The following is a 16,836-nucleotide window of genomic DNA, read 5'->3' as shown; positions in this document are numbered from 1 at the left end:
GACGAGCTATTCAGAAGCGAGTAAGTGACTTCAAGATTCAGTACCCAATTCACACGTACGATCGGTTTACGGTGGATTTCAAGGAGGACATTATAGTTGGGCGACTAAAACAGATGAGTCCCTTCATTAGTGATTTCGGTGTTCAAATGACTGCTGGACATTGTGCAGACCATCGTGAAGATGTTGTATTTCGATGTAATATACGTTGGAAGAAGCCTGTTAGAATGAGGAATATTTTCACTCGATCCCAATTGATACTAAGACAGGTTCTGATAATTTTTGAAAACTGGATAATAAAAGCACCAGCAACACTGTCTGCAACCTTTTCAGATGCTGCTGAAGCTCCGGCAGTTCAATAGTATGAGCGCTATAGAGATATATTTTCAATACAGTTGGTGAGCTTAAATCAATCCTTTGGAGGAATCGTAGAAATAGATGAAACAGCCGATAGAAAACACATATTTAATAGAGGGAGAAGTATTCGAGAAGACTGAATATGCTTTAGTTCCTTTAAGTATAGTTAGCAGGTCTTTGGTATATATTATAGATTATTACAAAAAGAAAATTTTCAGCACGTTAGAAACTGACAGTCTGCAACGCTGATACTAATTATAAAAGGGTATGTGAAGCCGGGTGCTATAATATACACATAGGACTAGAGAGCATGTACATCCCTATCAAGACTTGGTTATATGCATCGTGTCTTTATTTACAAGATAAATTTTGTAGACTTCACAATCGGAGTACAAACCAACAATATGGAAGGAATGTGGTCGAGTGTAAAATAATTTTCGCGACACTATCACAGTTCCAGAAGTCGACTGTTCTGGAGTTCCTGTACCTTATGCATTGCGATTTGAGAACTGTAGAGACTCTTTCTGACCTTAAAAATTATTTAGACCATATCAAAGAAGTGTATCTACTCTAATGTTTTGGCTTTGTATAACATATACTTTCTCTATACCAAATTTATTTCAAATTGACTGAAATTTCTCAGGGTCACTTAAGATTCGTTCAAAGGTTGTTCATAAATTATAGTCTCACCCTTCCCCCTCATATGTATGTAGTACATTTCACCAACTTTTCTTTTCTACTCAAATATAAAGTTACCCTTCTCATTCATCCATTTTTGTGTACCATATTTGATTCGAAACAAGGTTGTTGCATATATTTAATTATAATTATGTTTGATCAGTCGTCTCAGTTTTACTTCTTGGTATTTCTTTGATGATGGCTATTTTATTTTGATTAAATTCTTATTTTGACGGCTGCTATCTTGATTACCTGACTTTGATTGTTCACTTGTGAGTTGATTCATTTATTTTTTCATTTTTGATATATTTTTTTCGTACGTTTCCAGTTCATTTTTTTAGATAAACGAACTTGCCCTTTGTGGTTGTATACTCTCGATGTTAGGAACGATGTCTAAATATCCCACGATTCCATTTTTGTACATTCTGAATACTTTTTTTAATTTTTAATAAAAGAGTATTGTACCTTTAAACAAGTGAATAATATTCCATCTCTTGTGTTTTTTTATATGAGGCCATAAAAATTTAGAATTAATTTAAATGGTAGGGGTTTTTTTCGAGGAGGCTGTTGTAACAGATAGATACCAGAGGAATCCCGGGTGCCTATTTCTTTTTATTTCGAACTTTTCAGCTTCATATACCAGCCAAATCCTAATGTTTGTGTTTACATTGAGACTCAAGCTCCTTGCGCAGTTTATATTGAACTACAACTGAGTATAGACAGTTACCATCTAACCGACTAATTACAATCTCTGAATTTCAATAACGGGAAATTATAAACCCTTATTAACAGGTTTCACAGAGTGTAGTTTTTTATAACTATAATGTTTACTTATGAACTCATTAGACCGGTTAAAATTAACCAAGTTTATATAAGACTCACTTTGTTTGAATAATATCTACACATATAGAGTTATTTGTCAAATTTTCTTACCTATCAACTATAAGAAAACTGTTTTATAAGTTTATATACGGTACTAGAGAATTCTCACCGTATGCTCATTCTTACATCGAAATCATAGGTATTATCAAAAATAGATTCTAACAAATGTATTTTTTAAAAACCATTTACTGATAGACAATGAGTTGATAATATCATTCATCATATAATTATAACCTTCAGGTTTAAATCATGAGTTGACTGATTTTAGTCAGACCATCACTAAAAACGCAGAAGTAGTGAATACCAGTTCCATCACTGTATGGGGCTCATCACCAATATACATTCAAAAGTTCATCAGGTATCAAATTCAGAACTTTTAAACCTTCAGCTGAACAGTTACTTTTTAAATCACTGAATTGACATCCAATGATATGCATTTTTTAATTTCAGATGGTTTACATTATTATTCACTGTTATTAATAAAATTTGTTAAACATGTAGAGCAGAGTTTTAATATACTGTTTATTTAAATGTCATGAAAAATCTAAAACTACAGAATTCATTCCCTATCCCCCACCGTCTTGTCCAAGATCATGGATACCTGTTGTTCAAATAGTCTCAAAATAGAATGAAACAATATCTGTCTTGAACTTATTAGATATTTGTAATCCATTCAAAATAAACTGATTTTTTACACATATGTAAACTATATTATCTCATTAAAAAAATGTTACATAATCCACTTATTAGCAGGATATCAATTGAATTAAAGCATGTCCAGTGAAGAATTATGTTGTGGCATGTTGATTGGCTATTCTTTTTAAACGAATCAATGCTAGCACATACTGGAAGAAGACTCTAGAATCCTTTCATGTAAAAACTATAAATATATACTAACATTTTTCTTATTATGATTCCTACTTCCATCCAGCCTTCTTATTTATTATTTGATTACGTTCCTATTCAACTATATTCTAATTTGGGGACTTGTCCATTAAATTCATGTTCAAGAATATTAAGCAATAAGAAAGATTAGCTAAATTATAATAAGAGAAATGGCAACATTACTCGTTAATATTCATAATCATTAAATGATATTCATTTAAACATCAACTTACTACATTAATATTAAGTCCTTCCAATGATTTATCTTTTAAATGATCTATTGTCATATCAACAGAAATATTATGATATTTATATATTACCTAGAAAAAAATTAATTAAAATACAATTAATTAATTAATTAAAACAATTGATTTTGTTCTTTCAGATGAGTTTAAGATCAAATCATAATAAGAAATAATGCTTATATTATTATTAGTAGTAGTATTTCTTCTAGTCATAGAGATCATTTAATGATTTGATTGGTGATTAACAAAGACAACCACTTATCAATTAATATGATGTTCTTTATTATGATACAATTTTGATTTGTAACGATGTGTTAACAGAGACCAAATCAATATCTTTTTCCTTTGTCATAATATTGTTATATATGAGTATCAATCTAGTGAACTTAAATGAAATACACTGGTAAAAGTACATTATAGTGATGACCTTGAGCGAGTTATCAGCCAATTAGGATATAGTCACTAATAAACAATATTAAGTAATGAAATAACTGCTTTTATTGTAATAATTAATATTTTCAACAGTTGAGATCATGAGTCAATTGAAGCTTGACCACCATTGAAAACCTGGAAGCACTGAACGGCCGTTTCGTCCTATTGTGGGACTCCTCATCAGTGCGCATCACGACCCAGCCTCGCGCCAGCCGCTTAACCAACTAGACCAGTGTGCCGGCATCCGACGGTGTTAATGTCTAACTTCGAATCTCACGAGGCGGGGTCGTGGATGCGCACTGCTGAGTCCCACAATAGGACGAAACGGCTGTCCAGTGCTCCCAGGTTTCCCAAGGTGATCTAGCTTCAATTGACTCATAATCTCAGTTGTTGAAATTACTACAATCTCCACAGAACCCCTTCTGATAATAATTAATATTCACAAGTCAAATTATCTCTTGTAGTAAGAGAGTAAGTTTGCATATATACTCATATATTAGGAGTCAGACTAGTGTTGCCAGCTAGGATTATCAAACCCGTAGAGCTTTCGTTTCCAACTGACATCAGTCGTAAAACAAAAACGTTCGAGTTAGATTTTTAAGATTTATAAATTAAGGTCAGGGTTAAGCTGAAATCTAATGCCTTGGCACCCTTAGATTTGCAAACTTTAGAAACTTAGGATAGAGATTTAGAGAGTGTGAGAGAGAGAGTAAGAAAAGGAGAACATTATCTGGCTCAACTCTGGATTATGCAACGAACGACATAAAGGTATGTTACGTAATCTAGCATACGCATCATCTAAAATTCAGCTTTCAGTTACATATTAGATATTTTCATTGATTCTAAGCATTTTAAAGTACCAAATAATGTCAATTTTCACTTGACAAGTAATAAAATGCACATTATCTACCACTGTACTTTAAAATTCACGCAAAATGTGAAACGTGTTTCCTTAATTCTGATTGGTTAATTCAAGGTCATTAGTATATTATACTTTTACCAATTTACTCTATTGAATTAGAGCTTTAATTGTCATAAAACCTATCAAGTTTACTTTTTTGTTTTTTCTGTGATGAGAATTAACTCTCTGAAAAAGACATTTTGTTATAAGTTTTACAGATTAGATGTACTGAGATTAAAGATGAACTCGTTAATTGGATGCTAACTATATCCTAGTGTTGATGTTCACATTGAGACTAACTAGTAATGTTATGAACATAATACTAGTCATTGAGCAAGCTGGTAATTCATTGGATGAAGCGTTGGTATTAAAAGTGAAATCAGCGCGCGAGATCCGAACCCAGGACTTATCAGTCTCGCGCCAGCCGCTTAACCAACTAGACCACTGAGCCGGCATCCAACGGCGTTAATGTCTAACTTCGAATCCCTCGAGGCGGGGTCGTGGATGCACACTGCTGAGGAGTCCCACAATAAAACGAAACGGCCGTCCAGTGCTTCTGGGTTTTCAATGGTTGTCTAACATCAATCGGTGCATGATCTCAATCAAAACCTTAATAATCTCCTCAACCCCATACTGGAAACTTATTGGTCAGGTCTGAATCTGTTTTTAAAATCTGTGACCAAAACCATTAACTTCAAATGATTTAAATGAAAGTCTACAGGAACATTTCACCACCGAAATAATTTTGAAAATCTACAACAGTGATCACATGCACACTACACTTTTAGGTTTTATAATACGCTAATAATATTTTTATTTCTTAATATTTGTGCTGAGAATTCTATACTGTACCAAAATATAATATTGAATAAAGCCATTAATAATAATAATAATAACTTAAGTGGAGGAAACAATTTATAATAGATGGGTTGTGGTATACAGTGTAATCCAAGAAGTGCATTTCATTTTATTCACAACCCATCCATTGAATACACCTATAAACTGATGTTTATGATCATATCAGAACTCGAATCTAGTACCTTTCAGTACAAACACCAATTCATTATTCATCCAAACAAACTAACTAAGTTCGAATAAACATTAACTGCTAATAAGAATCAATTTGTACTAACCAACTTATTCTTATAATCCAGATAATTCATACATGTATTTCACAGGTTGAAATCATGAGTCAGTTGAAGCTAGACCACCATTGAAAACCTGGAAGCACTAGACGGCCGTTTCGTCCTGGTATGGGACTCTTCAGCAGTGCGCATCCACGATCCCATACCAGGACGAAACGGCCGTCCAGTGCTTCCAGGTTTTCAATGGTGATCTAGCTTCAACTGACTCATGATTTCAACCTGTGAAATTTCGAAAACTCTCCACAAAACCCACTCTGATCATACATGTATCACATAACCCAATAAAGATAGGTCAACATTCAACCGTACTTATCAACAATTGGATAAATCAAATTCTTACTAATGATAATTATATATCAACAATGACTAGTGAATTGAATTAATTTCCTTCCAATTAATACAACTATTAGTTGTCATGTGAATAATTTTTTTCACGTATTCATACGTAATAAGTCATTTATGTAATAATTTATTGAAAATGAAGTCTTAGAAAATAACAGTATACATTTTGAATAAATTGTAAACATTATTTTGACTTATATACACATAGCAACATGTTATCATGATAAAAGAGAATAGTAATAATCATATGACAGAAGACATAAATTTTAAAATAAAAAGGCTATATATCAAGATCGTATACACACAAGCTTAAGAATCCTGAGAATCGGGATGCTAATTCATCATTTGTCACATGGTTTCAGTCATTGGATTCACAAGACATAATACAAATGATACTACAGTCGTTCAATGTAAACATGACAATAATACATTGAATTTATTCATTTGTCTCACCGTTAAGTATAAGAAGTGAATATTCAAGTGTTTTGACAAGCATAAGGTTATATATTGTCAATGTTTAATAAACGTGTGGTCTCTTACACTTCTCATCATTTTTGCGTTCATGTATTGGGTCAATGTTGGATTTCAGCCTGTAATTCTTATTAAAGATTTCATTTTAAGGTCAAAATTTTAATATATTTGTTCTTTTCATTTGTCTTGTTGATAATGTATCAGTTACATTTTCAGCTGTTTGTCTATTCGTACTTTTTCATTAAGTAGTTATATGAATCAGGAGTTAAATGTTCGCGCGCCAAACCGATGATTTGGGTTTGATCCCCTTATGTGGGGTAGTGGATCAGCACTGCTGAGGAGTCCCATGCTAGGACAAAACGACCTTTTAGTGTTTCCAGGTTTTTAATGGTGATCAAACATTGATCGGTTAAGTCTTGCTTTCAAGTATGTCTAATGTAGAATCTCTAACAATTACATTATGAAAAAATAACCATTAAAATTAGAAAGCATTGAATATTTACTTCGGTCTTATCATGGAATTCCTTAGTCATTTGAACCCATGACCCTCATTCTCCCAAGGGTTTGAACTCACTACCTTTAGGTTTCATCGCAGTGAGTTCTTAATCCCTAAACTGCTGTGTCTACGCCTAAGACTACATTTCTAACTTCAATCAGTTTATGACATTGTGTAAGTATCTTCCGATGGCACCATGATTGATAGATAACTATCTCACAGTCGACATGGTTGAACTCCATAGATCACTGCTTCTCAATAAAACAACACGAAATGACCTTTAGAAATCATTGGTGAAAATATGATTACTATTTTTAGTAGTATAAATGTAACTACTAAAAATTACTCTTGTCACAAACGATTTATTGATCAACGTAGGTGAACTTACTTGATGATTTGGAATTATCTGATTGATCACCTTCACATTGATCGATTTCCCATAGAATATTTGTTGACTTTTTCGAATAGATCTAAATTAGTAAAGTAATAGATGTTATATTTTGTTATGATTTATACGTGTAGATCGTATGAAAAGAAGAAAGAGGGGATCATGTGATTCGGTGACAGAATAATATTTTGAGTGCCCCCAAATACCCTGGTATGGCCGAGAGTGGGATGGGTCCACCCTCCCTCTCGAAATACTCTCACACGGCCACGCGTATACAGCCTCTGCCAGAGAAGTCCTACTCACTGCCTTCTCGTGGTGGGGGTGTTGTTTATGAAAATGAGAGGACGAAAAGCGAATGTCCGGCACTTTAACCGGATACCAAACCAATGATCCACATGGGCTCCAGTATCCTGCAGGAACAAATGGCGTATGAACCAATCGTTGGTCACCGGCTACCATGGGACTGCATCTCCTTACGATGCTCCACTGCCTTACGGGTCAGACCTTTAGGTCAAAGGCTCAGGGTGTGGCCCCCTAAGAAAACCACCTGCTTCGGTCTGGGCACCCGGGCAGTATCACAGCCCTCACACAAATCGGATGATTTATGTGGCGCATATCTACTTGGTGCCTCCTTTTACCAATGTTTATGTGTCTAAATAAATAAATAAATATTTTGAGTAAAAATCTGACTACAATTTACGCCTACATTTATGTAAATCAGACTAAATAATCAACTGATAGTAATATAAATGTCATGTTCGTCTCAAGTCTTTAAAGTGTTGATCGAATTTCGTAAATCGAGTTGAAATGTTGTTAATAGCCTAAGTAACTAGACAATGCGTACACTATATTTTGATGTTATTTGGTTTGAGGGAATCTTTTCTAAGTTATGGATCAATATTTTGTGCTCTTTAACACTCGTTAGACAGATGTGTATATTCCAACCATAAAGAGAATGGATGATCTATTTCAAGATTGAAGATTTATTTCACCAATCAGTACCAAATAGTACAAAACATAGTACCAGGGTTCCCTATCGATTATCTTTAACCATCTCACATATATCCGCAGGTCAGTCACAAACAACGTAATACCTGCCCCATATGTGTACCGATCCGATTTCCCACAATACACCAATACAGTGAGGTCGAATTAACGAGACATATACCAGAATCGTAGGAGTAATAACAGTATTATTGACGGTAGAAAAGATTAGACACAGAAGATCTCATTCAAGATAATTTTAAAACTAAAAATCTAGGAGCGGGCAAAGAGTGAATAGATTCAGGTTATTGTGATTCATCCTTAGTCATGTCACTAAGGATCTTTAACTATTGAATTCAATAATCGCGAGGACCTCAATCTAGTAGTCCGCACCTACCAGCACAGTTTAAACCAACAGTTTAACTTATGCATAAATGTTTTGTTTAAATTTGTGTACTCATAAGAAAGATTGTTCATATCCTTTGTTACAGTCTAATTTTCCTGAACAACCTTCTATCGAGATTTTTATAAAACTGTTTTTATTATAATGTGAAAATGAAGTTTAATTCATATTTTATGGGGGATGAGTACCGATACACCGATACAAGCGTTCTCTGCGTAACCTCATGGTCTTGTTTCCAATTTGTGGTTTAGTCGTACTTGTATGCATTCTTATAGAGTCCTATACTTAGATGAAACAGCTGTCCTGTGCTCTAACTGAGAGTATTCTATAACAAATACAACTTACAGATTGAACGCAAAACTCCTTCAAATAAAATAATTATTTTCACTGATCAAACGTGTTCATTTGTATTTTATAGATTGAATACTAAAATAAGACTTATAGTTGGCATTTAATCTGTTCTGTGTATATTAAGCAATCAACTTTAATTTTTCCGAAAGTAAAAGATCTGTGATTCCTTCACATTCCACACTGATATTTTGGCATCGCTATAGATATTTTGTCGTGTCTAAATGACCTTATTTTGATAATCAGTCTGATGAACTGTAACTTAAACTACCCAATTAATTACCTACCAACTTCTACTGAACACAAATATATAATCAGTAGGGTGTGTGAGGAAACCGTAGTATTTTAAAAATTAAATTCACTAGTCGATCTAAGCTAGACCACCAATGAAAACCTAGAAGCACTGGACGGTCGTTTCGTTCTAATATAGGACTCCTCAGTAGTACTCACTAGTGATTAGCTCCAAGATGGATTTACTGGGGTTGTATTGAGAAACCGTGACCAGTGAATTTTAATCCTTATCCGGTACGAGATAGTTATCTGCCTCAGACAATGGATGAAGGGTTGCGCAAGATCATAAATAGATTAAAGTTAGGCATTAACATCGTTTGATGCTGACTCAGTGGTCTAGAGGTAAAAGTTCGCGGGTTGGAGTTCCTTTGGTTAGGGATCGTGGATGCACACTGCCGAGGAGTCCCAAACAAAGACGATACGGCCGCCCAATGTTTCTAGGTTGACAATGATGGTCTAGCTTAGATCGAATCGTAAATTCAACTGTTAAAGGACAAACATATAAATCGAAAAATAAAAATAAAAATGAGCAAAACAATTAAATCAACTTACTCATTGATCATATGTCGCCATTTTTCACAAAGATTATTATTTGAAAAACGGATTGCCCAATTTTCCATTGGTGGATGCCCAATTAATAATAACATATCAGTATTATTAAGTGTATGATTATCATTTGATGAATAAGAAGATTTTGATGTTTTTATTACCTCTGTATCATTAATTAACTGATTACATTGTTCATTGAAAGTAGGACTATTCAATAGATCAGCATCTTCTTCTAATATGCCGGATGATGAAGAGATATTATATTTGCTTAAATGATCATTGTCAATTTCGGAATTTTTTCTATTAGGATTGAATTTATTATGGTGCTTTAATGATTTTGACACATATATTGATGATGATCGTATGCATAATAATCCATCAAGTTTCATTGTATCACACCATAATTCATAGAATGGAATAATATGCGCCAAATCTCCATTACATACAAATGATTGTGGATCTAATGGCCATTGTGTTAAGACAAGATGATCAGAACAAAGAAAAATGGTAGATTTTTGTGATTGATGTATAGTTTCTAAATTTAAATGTTGTTCAACAGGATAACGAGGAAGCTGAAATAGACGAAAATCGATGGACCAATTAAGAATTTCTAACATTTAACTCTACATTTCAATCCCAACGGAATGTTATTTACAGTACGAGTAGATTATTGGCAATGCGTCTCTGACTGTGGCTGACAAACTGAGTGATGAATCTGACTGAGAGAAGCAGTTTTCCCTTGATTATGGATACGCATTACTGACGACTGCCAGCTAGTATGAAACCTAAGTTTATAGCTTCCAACCGACTGCCTGGAAATAACCTTCAACTTCTGATGGAGTTTTGTTCTCTGAGCTGGACAGTTTGGTCGTGGAACTTTCATCGTTCTTCTGAACGACATCACCAGCACAAACTTCAGTTGTGCCAACTGTGAAAAACACTACATCGGACAAAGCGGACGCCCCCTTGACCTTCGCCTACATGAACATCAATTAGCAGTCAAACGCCATGATATTTCCTCACTTATATCAATACACGTGGACAACTGCGGACACTCATTCGATTGGAAAAATGTGTGAATCTTGGACAGAGGAAATTCCAATTTTAGAAGTCTGGCACTCAGGTCAATCAGCAATCAAGAAGCACATTGAAATCGATTCAATTTATCAACCAATCAGGATAATTATGCACAAATATAGGAGCAAAAATCAAACCGATGGGAGACACAACCAAAACAAAGAAGTAAACAATGACAAATTTAAGGTCATTAAGAACCAATCAACATCGAGGTGTACAGGATAAGCTGTGAAACGCATATGGAGAATTTCGAACACTTCACTTCTATTGAAGCTTGTGCTGGTGGTGCCGTTCAGAAAAACGATGAAAGCTCCACAACCAAACCATTCAGCTCAGAGAACAAGACTCCATCAAAACATCCACCTGAGCTACAAATCTTCACCATCTCAAAACCTTCAACTTCAATAACCATTATGGTAAAAGTTTAATTTACTGATGGAGCAAACATATTTAAAACAGAGGCTATTATATTAGAATGCAATGGCAACTTTTATTTTAGAGCAACATATATAAGCGAACAATGTTGTTTTCAATTAGATCTTCATCAGGCTTTATTCTAGTATACCCCTCGTGGAGGAGTGTAGGCCGCTTATTAGGATTCTCCAATCAACTCTGTCCTGGGCAATCCTTTCCAGTTGTTCTCAGTTGCTATTCAATCTTTTGACTTCTGCTTGGTCTTCCTTTCTTCCTTATACCTTCAGGATTTCAAGTTGGGGCTTGCCTCGTGATGCAGTTTGGTGATTTCCGCAATTCTAATATATTTTAGTATGCAGCAATATTTATATGCATACATTAACGCATAGTAAACCAATCATGACCGAATATTGGGCGTAAAACCGGACAACTGAGCCAACGAGTTAGTGAACACCTCTTAATGTTTGGGAAAGGGTAATAGTCAAAACAATACAAAGCTCTGTTTTATCACACTTCGTCGATGGCGGTCATATAGTAGACAGAAATAGGTCATTTAAAATTGACTTATCGTATTACCGCTGGTTTTCGTCATGGGATTCGATCTCGTCTACCATACATATTGTAAGCTATAGGGATTCAAGCTAACGATTCAAGTCTTTGTATTCATAGGAAATTTGTAACCCCTTTATCTCTTCCTTAGCCGAATTAACTTTAGCAAAAGACTTTGTTTATTATTTCCCAAACTCTTCCCATACTTTTTTTTCGTTTATTTTTCTTTGATATTTAAAACGAAACAAATAACTATATAAGTAGTCATTTGTACAAAGCATTTTCTCGCTCTATTCCTAATCATTAATTCTAACCAATACATCATTATACACAGACCCTAAGTCATGCAAGAAATTACTCATTTATATCATTTGTATTCTGAATGGCTGAAATTGATTTTACCTTTTCAGGGTTATCTCTAGAACCTCTGAAGGTTGTTATCAGTGTAGTGCACTTGGTTACTATTATACTTTTGAAGATGTCTTAAGGGTACTGTTCACTAAGTTTGGGGATATTATGTATTTGCAAATCTACAACCTATTAATATAATCTGAGAAAATTTGGCTATACATAAATACATATCAGTATATATCTTTCTAAGTTGAAGGGACTCAATTTATTTAGTACATTCATCATAAAGTCAAACTTCTGATACCAGCCTAAAAATTCCATAAATTGAAATCTGTTGTTTTCACATTTACCAACTGAGAGACAAATTGAAGCTTTAAGTACTCAGCATAGTGTTCTACAGTGTTTCAAAAACTAGTACTGCTTCAAATATGAGACAGATTAGGAGTGAAATAAGATTTAGCGGAGTTTATATATTTGTTTGACTTGATTCATCATTAACTGCTAAGAAGACCTCAAGTTATCTAATTCGATTGTTTCTGTTGACCAGTGGTAGATTTGATGTACAAGGAAGTCCTCAATAACACCTTTTCAACTCATAACCCCTCCCTGACCTTTACTGTTAACGGATTGGTTGTTTATCCTTTTAGCTTGTTAAATTTCTTGTCAAACATTCATGTTTATTGTTACATAAAGAAACTCATTATATTGCAATTACGAATGTTCTGAGTCGTAAGCTTTTTCTCAAGCTTCTAGCCTTTAATCTAATAAGAAGTGATGGATTATTATCAAAGTGCTGTATATATTAAACGTTTAGTCTATCTAGTTTGTATAGATTCAATTTTGTAAAAGAACAACCCTTCAACTGTATCAATTGGTTCGTGCCATTCCGAAACACCGAGAGACGATGACATCAACCGTACCATTACCGGAAACCATCTTAAGACAGAATAATACCAGAAGTAAAAAAGTTGAATCGTTACAATGAGGAAACCATCTTTTATCCATTAATTACATACTAACTATAGTGTTTTTTTTCACTTAATATATTTCACTATAATATGGTCTTCTCTTTATTTTAACTGATAAAAAGTGTGAAAAAGATACGAACAATGAATTTAATTAGTGTTATATCCTAGTGAAGATTAAATTATAGGTAACTTCTGACAACTATTAATGGACTAATATGATACATATATTCTTATTGTATAACTATTTAGTAACTAGATTATTTATATCTACGTTCCTCTTATTATAAGCTTTCTTTTGACTTATAGACCATTATTATGCGATTTACTGTTCTTAAGTTATGTCCAGTTTGTTGATTACGGTCTCCCATGTTCACAGCCACTTTCTTGGCTTGATCTCGTATAACTGTTATTTTCTATTTATGGTATGACGAGGTCTGTTTGGTTGGCATATAAACCAAGTGTGTTTGAAATAAATGATTCGCATAGTGGATGCTGTTTTTGGAGTTCTGGACTCAACAGGCAGGGTTGGGCAGGAAAAAGGATCAATAAGGACGCTAGGTTGCTCATACCAGTCAATACGTCATAGTTGTAGCACAGTGTTAAAATTGTACAACTGGTATTCCGATTGGCGTGACAATCCACGTGATAATTAGCCGGGCTAAAAGTCACAACAGTTAGTGTTCAAGCTCAATTATTCGTAGTAAACAGTTGAGAATTGATGATACAAGGCGAAGATTAAAGAAACGATAACTCATGAAAGGTAGTAATCATAATTACACTGTTTATTATTCCTTATTTATTGGTAATCAATTATTTACAGCTTATCCTATTTGCTGGGGATGTTAGATCCCCGGAAGTCACTTGATAAACTTCTCGTTTTTGTAATTTAATTATGGAAATTCGATTTCTTCATTTTCGCACCAAAATGCCCATTTTTCCTTCAGTTTGTGTTTTCCGGCTCGAAGAACCTTAAACGTCATTGGTCAGTTTTCTCTCTTAGTACTGTATTCTGTAGTGTTTTTCCAGGATATTTTTGTATTGAATATATACGCATGAGTTTTGTGCATGTCATTCTCTCTCGTAGATTGTTTATGGGACTATATATTTTCCCAGCTGAGTTTGGTCTTTTCCCACCAATTATCAGGTCTGAGGCGAAGAAGAATATCTGATTTTATCTTGTTGTTGTGTTCCTGACTTTCGTTCCGTTCACCGGTCCTAGGTGATATCTTAATCCCTCGAACATAGCACTATTCAAAGCGACTTTTGACTTGTTCATGCATAGTTAAGATTTTTCAATTCATCATGTAATGTAGTCCAGTATCTTTTTAGTATAAACCCACGTATACTTAAAAATTTATTATAATCGAACCTGGTATCTGACTTTTCTTTGAATTTAAAGCAGAGGAAAGTAAACCAATAGGATGATATTAGATTACATCGACTCAAGGTTAAAAATGTGGGTAAGACGTATAATTGATCAAGTTCAGAAAATTAGTCTACAGAAGAGATAGTAGATTTAGCATAGAAATAATGATAATAGGAATTCTAACTGGTAACTTTAACACATGATATCGATTAGCATCACACGATATAATACAAATAACTTTCAGATGATTGAAATGAAATATTTAGGGAACATGATGTTCTAATATGTAGTACTCATCCATTAAATGAATAGAAAAATAAGCGGAACTGTTGAATACTACATACTTATAGAAAAATTGAAAATGTTTCAAATAATCTTGAGCTAGATTCTATCAATTAAATTCTTCGTTTATAATTGCCTTTGTTTTTAATGAATTATCTATCAGTTAGAACATAAACAGAACTAGAGAAAATAATTAATCATACAAAGCTTGATTACGATCATATTGAGGATTGAATCCAAGAATTTCAAATATTTCAAAGTGAATTTGTTACTGAAGACATTTCCTTGCATTTAAAATGATCAATTATAAGCAGAAATGGATGGTAGCTAGTGGTGGTATATAGAATCTGCGTTTCTTCTTATTTAAGACTCATCAGATGGATGTGCGAGCATCCCAGAGTTGATGTTTACTGAGGAACTCCTACTCAGTACCGTTGGAATGCAGATATATTCGACTGATGAGTTCCAAACAGGAAATAGAATGCTTGTGATTTAGTGGCACTATCGAGGCGATCCGCACAAGAATGCACATATACCAATAAGAGAAACTGATCAATCACAGTCTTAAACATCAATGGGAAGATCCAAACAATCAATACAAAAGTGAATTAAGACGATTAATGCTTAAAGAATGTCATTTTTTCCCATTCACAGTAGAATATGAATTTAAGAAAATATCAAACTAAAAATTCATTAGCTTGTAAATTCACTGAAATGCATAAAATATTATTGAACTGTTATGTAATAATTCAGTGAAACAGTATTACAGTGTTATTAGTATGTGGAACAGATAAGTAAGGAGTGGGAACACAATAATAGTTTGTTTACTTATTTATTTATTTGTTTGTCATCATCTGGATAAATAGTAGCATAAATATTTAGTTGAACAAGGAATATAAAGTGGATTAAAGAAGAATTCCTAAGTATAGACAAACTATTGCGGTGTAATTGATTATTAAATAGTTAGTAACCAGTATCATATTTGTATAAATCTTGAAGTGTTGATCGAATTCAACTAGTATACAGTACCTCACCAACAATTGATCAATTGATGACGTAAGAGAGGAGAGAGGTAAAGAAGTCACGATTTCAAGTAGAAATTGTTTAGCATTTTACACAAGTCAAAAAGCTCAACATTATTATTAATATAGAACAAATTATGTTTTACTTAGCAATAAATAGAAACCCTAATATCAGAACGACTTCATTTATTGATAAAAAGATTTGATAATTCAAGATCTTCTTGATAGATTTAGATATTTTCATTGAATTAATTTATAGTCAGAATCTTCAATACGAACATCCAGACAGTGAGTTCTACTGTACGAAGCTGAGACTTAGAGAACTACTACAACCATCATCAAAAAGGTACTCAACATTCATTGGCCGGATACCATCAGCAACAGCCTTCTCTGGGAGAGAACAAACCAGCTCCCAACTGAAGAGGAAATCCGGAAAAGACGGTGGAAATGGATAGGATATATATTAAGGAAATCACCAAACTGCATCACGAGGTAAGCCCTAACTTGGAATCCTGAAGGAAAGCGGAAAAGAGGAAGGCCAAAGAACACATCACGTCGAAAAATAGAAGCAGATATGAAAAGGATGAATAACAACTGGGAAGAGCTGGTAAGGATTGCGCAGGACAGTGTTGGATGGGGAGTCCTGGTGGGCGGCATATGCTACTCCACGAGGAGTAACAGGCGTAAGTAAGTAATTTATAGGAAATAATGATCTAGCACATTGAAAATGAATAAACAAGAAATCAATATGAATATCAAGGTGTAAAGATTTTCTTGACTTACTTTAACAATATTTACAATTTCTTCAGCGTAAATCTTTTTCAATTTAATAATATTTTCGTTGTTCCCTGTGATTTTCTCACAATCCGGAATAAATGAACGTAAAGAGATGGGAATTCTGTGCAAAATTAAACAAAATAATAGCATCAACAAACAAAGTAATAAATATTAATATGGGGTTGTGAAGATGGTTGAGCTTTTATAGTACGAAACATTTTGTTTAGTTTTTAAAT

The 16,836-nt window shown here is 33.7% G+C and overlaps 1 protein-coding gene across 3 annotated transcripts in view; it reads right to left on the bottom strand.

The window, feature by feature from the left end:
- Positions 1–16,836, bottom strand: part of WC2_14 (blue light receptor) — a 66,514-nt gene that overhangs the window by 25,105 nt on the left and 24,573 nt on the right. The window contains exons 5-8 of one of the 3 annotated variants that reach the window (XM_051216810.1): positions 16,607–16,721; positions 9,798–10,366; positions 7,220–7,301; positions 3,033–3,076 (exon numbers count right to left, since the gene is read on the bottom strand). Coding sequence is in view for 2 of the 3 variants with exons in the window: in XM_051216809.1 (XP_051065424.1) it covers positions 3,033–3,119; positions 7,220–7,301; positions 9,798–10,366; positions 16,607–16,721 (853 nt within the window). In the remaining variant the exon portion in view is untranslated. Of the gene's footprint in view, positions 1–3,032; positions 3,120–3,369; positions 3,415–7,219; positions 7,302–9,797; positions 10,367–16,606; positions 16,722–16,836 lie in introns of those variants that run through there. The other 2 variants (XM_051216809.1, XM_051216811.1) reach the window with 2 other exon arrangements.

The sequence above is a fragment of the Schistosoma haematobium genome, chromosome 6, assembly GCF_000699445.3.
Source record: "Schistosoma haematobium chromosome 6, whole genome shotgun sequence".
Lineage (NCBI taxonomy): Eukaryota > Metazoa > Platyhelminthes > Trematoda > Strigeidida > Schistosomatidae > Schistosoma > Schistosoma haematobium.
This window is presented reverse-complemented; position numbering and strand designations above follow the sequence as displayed.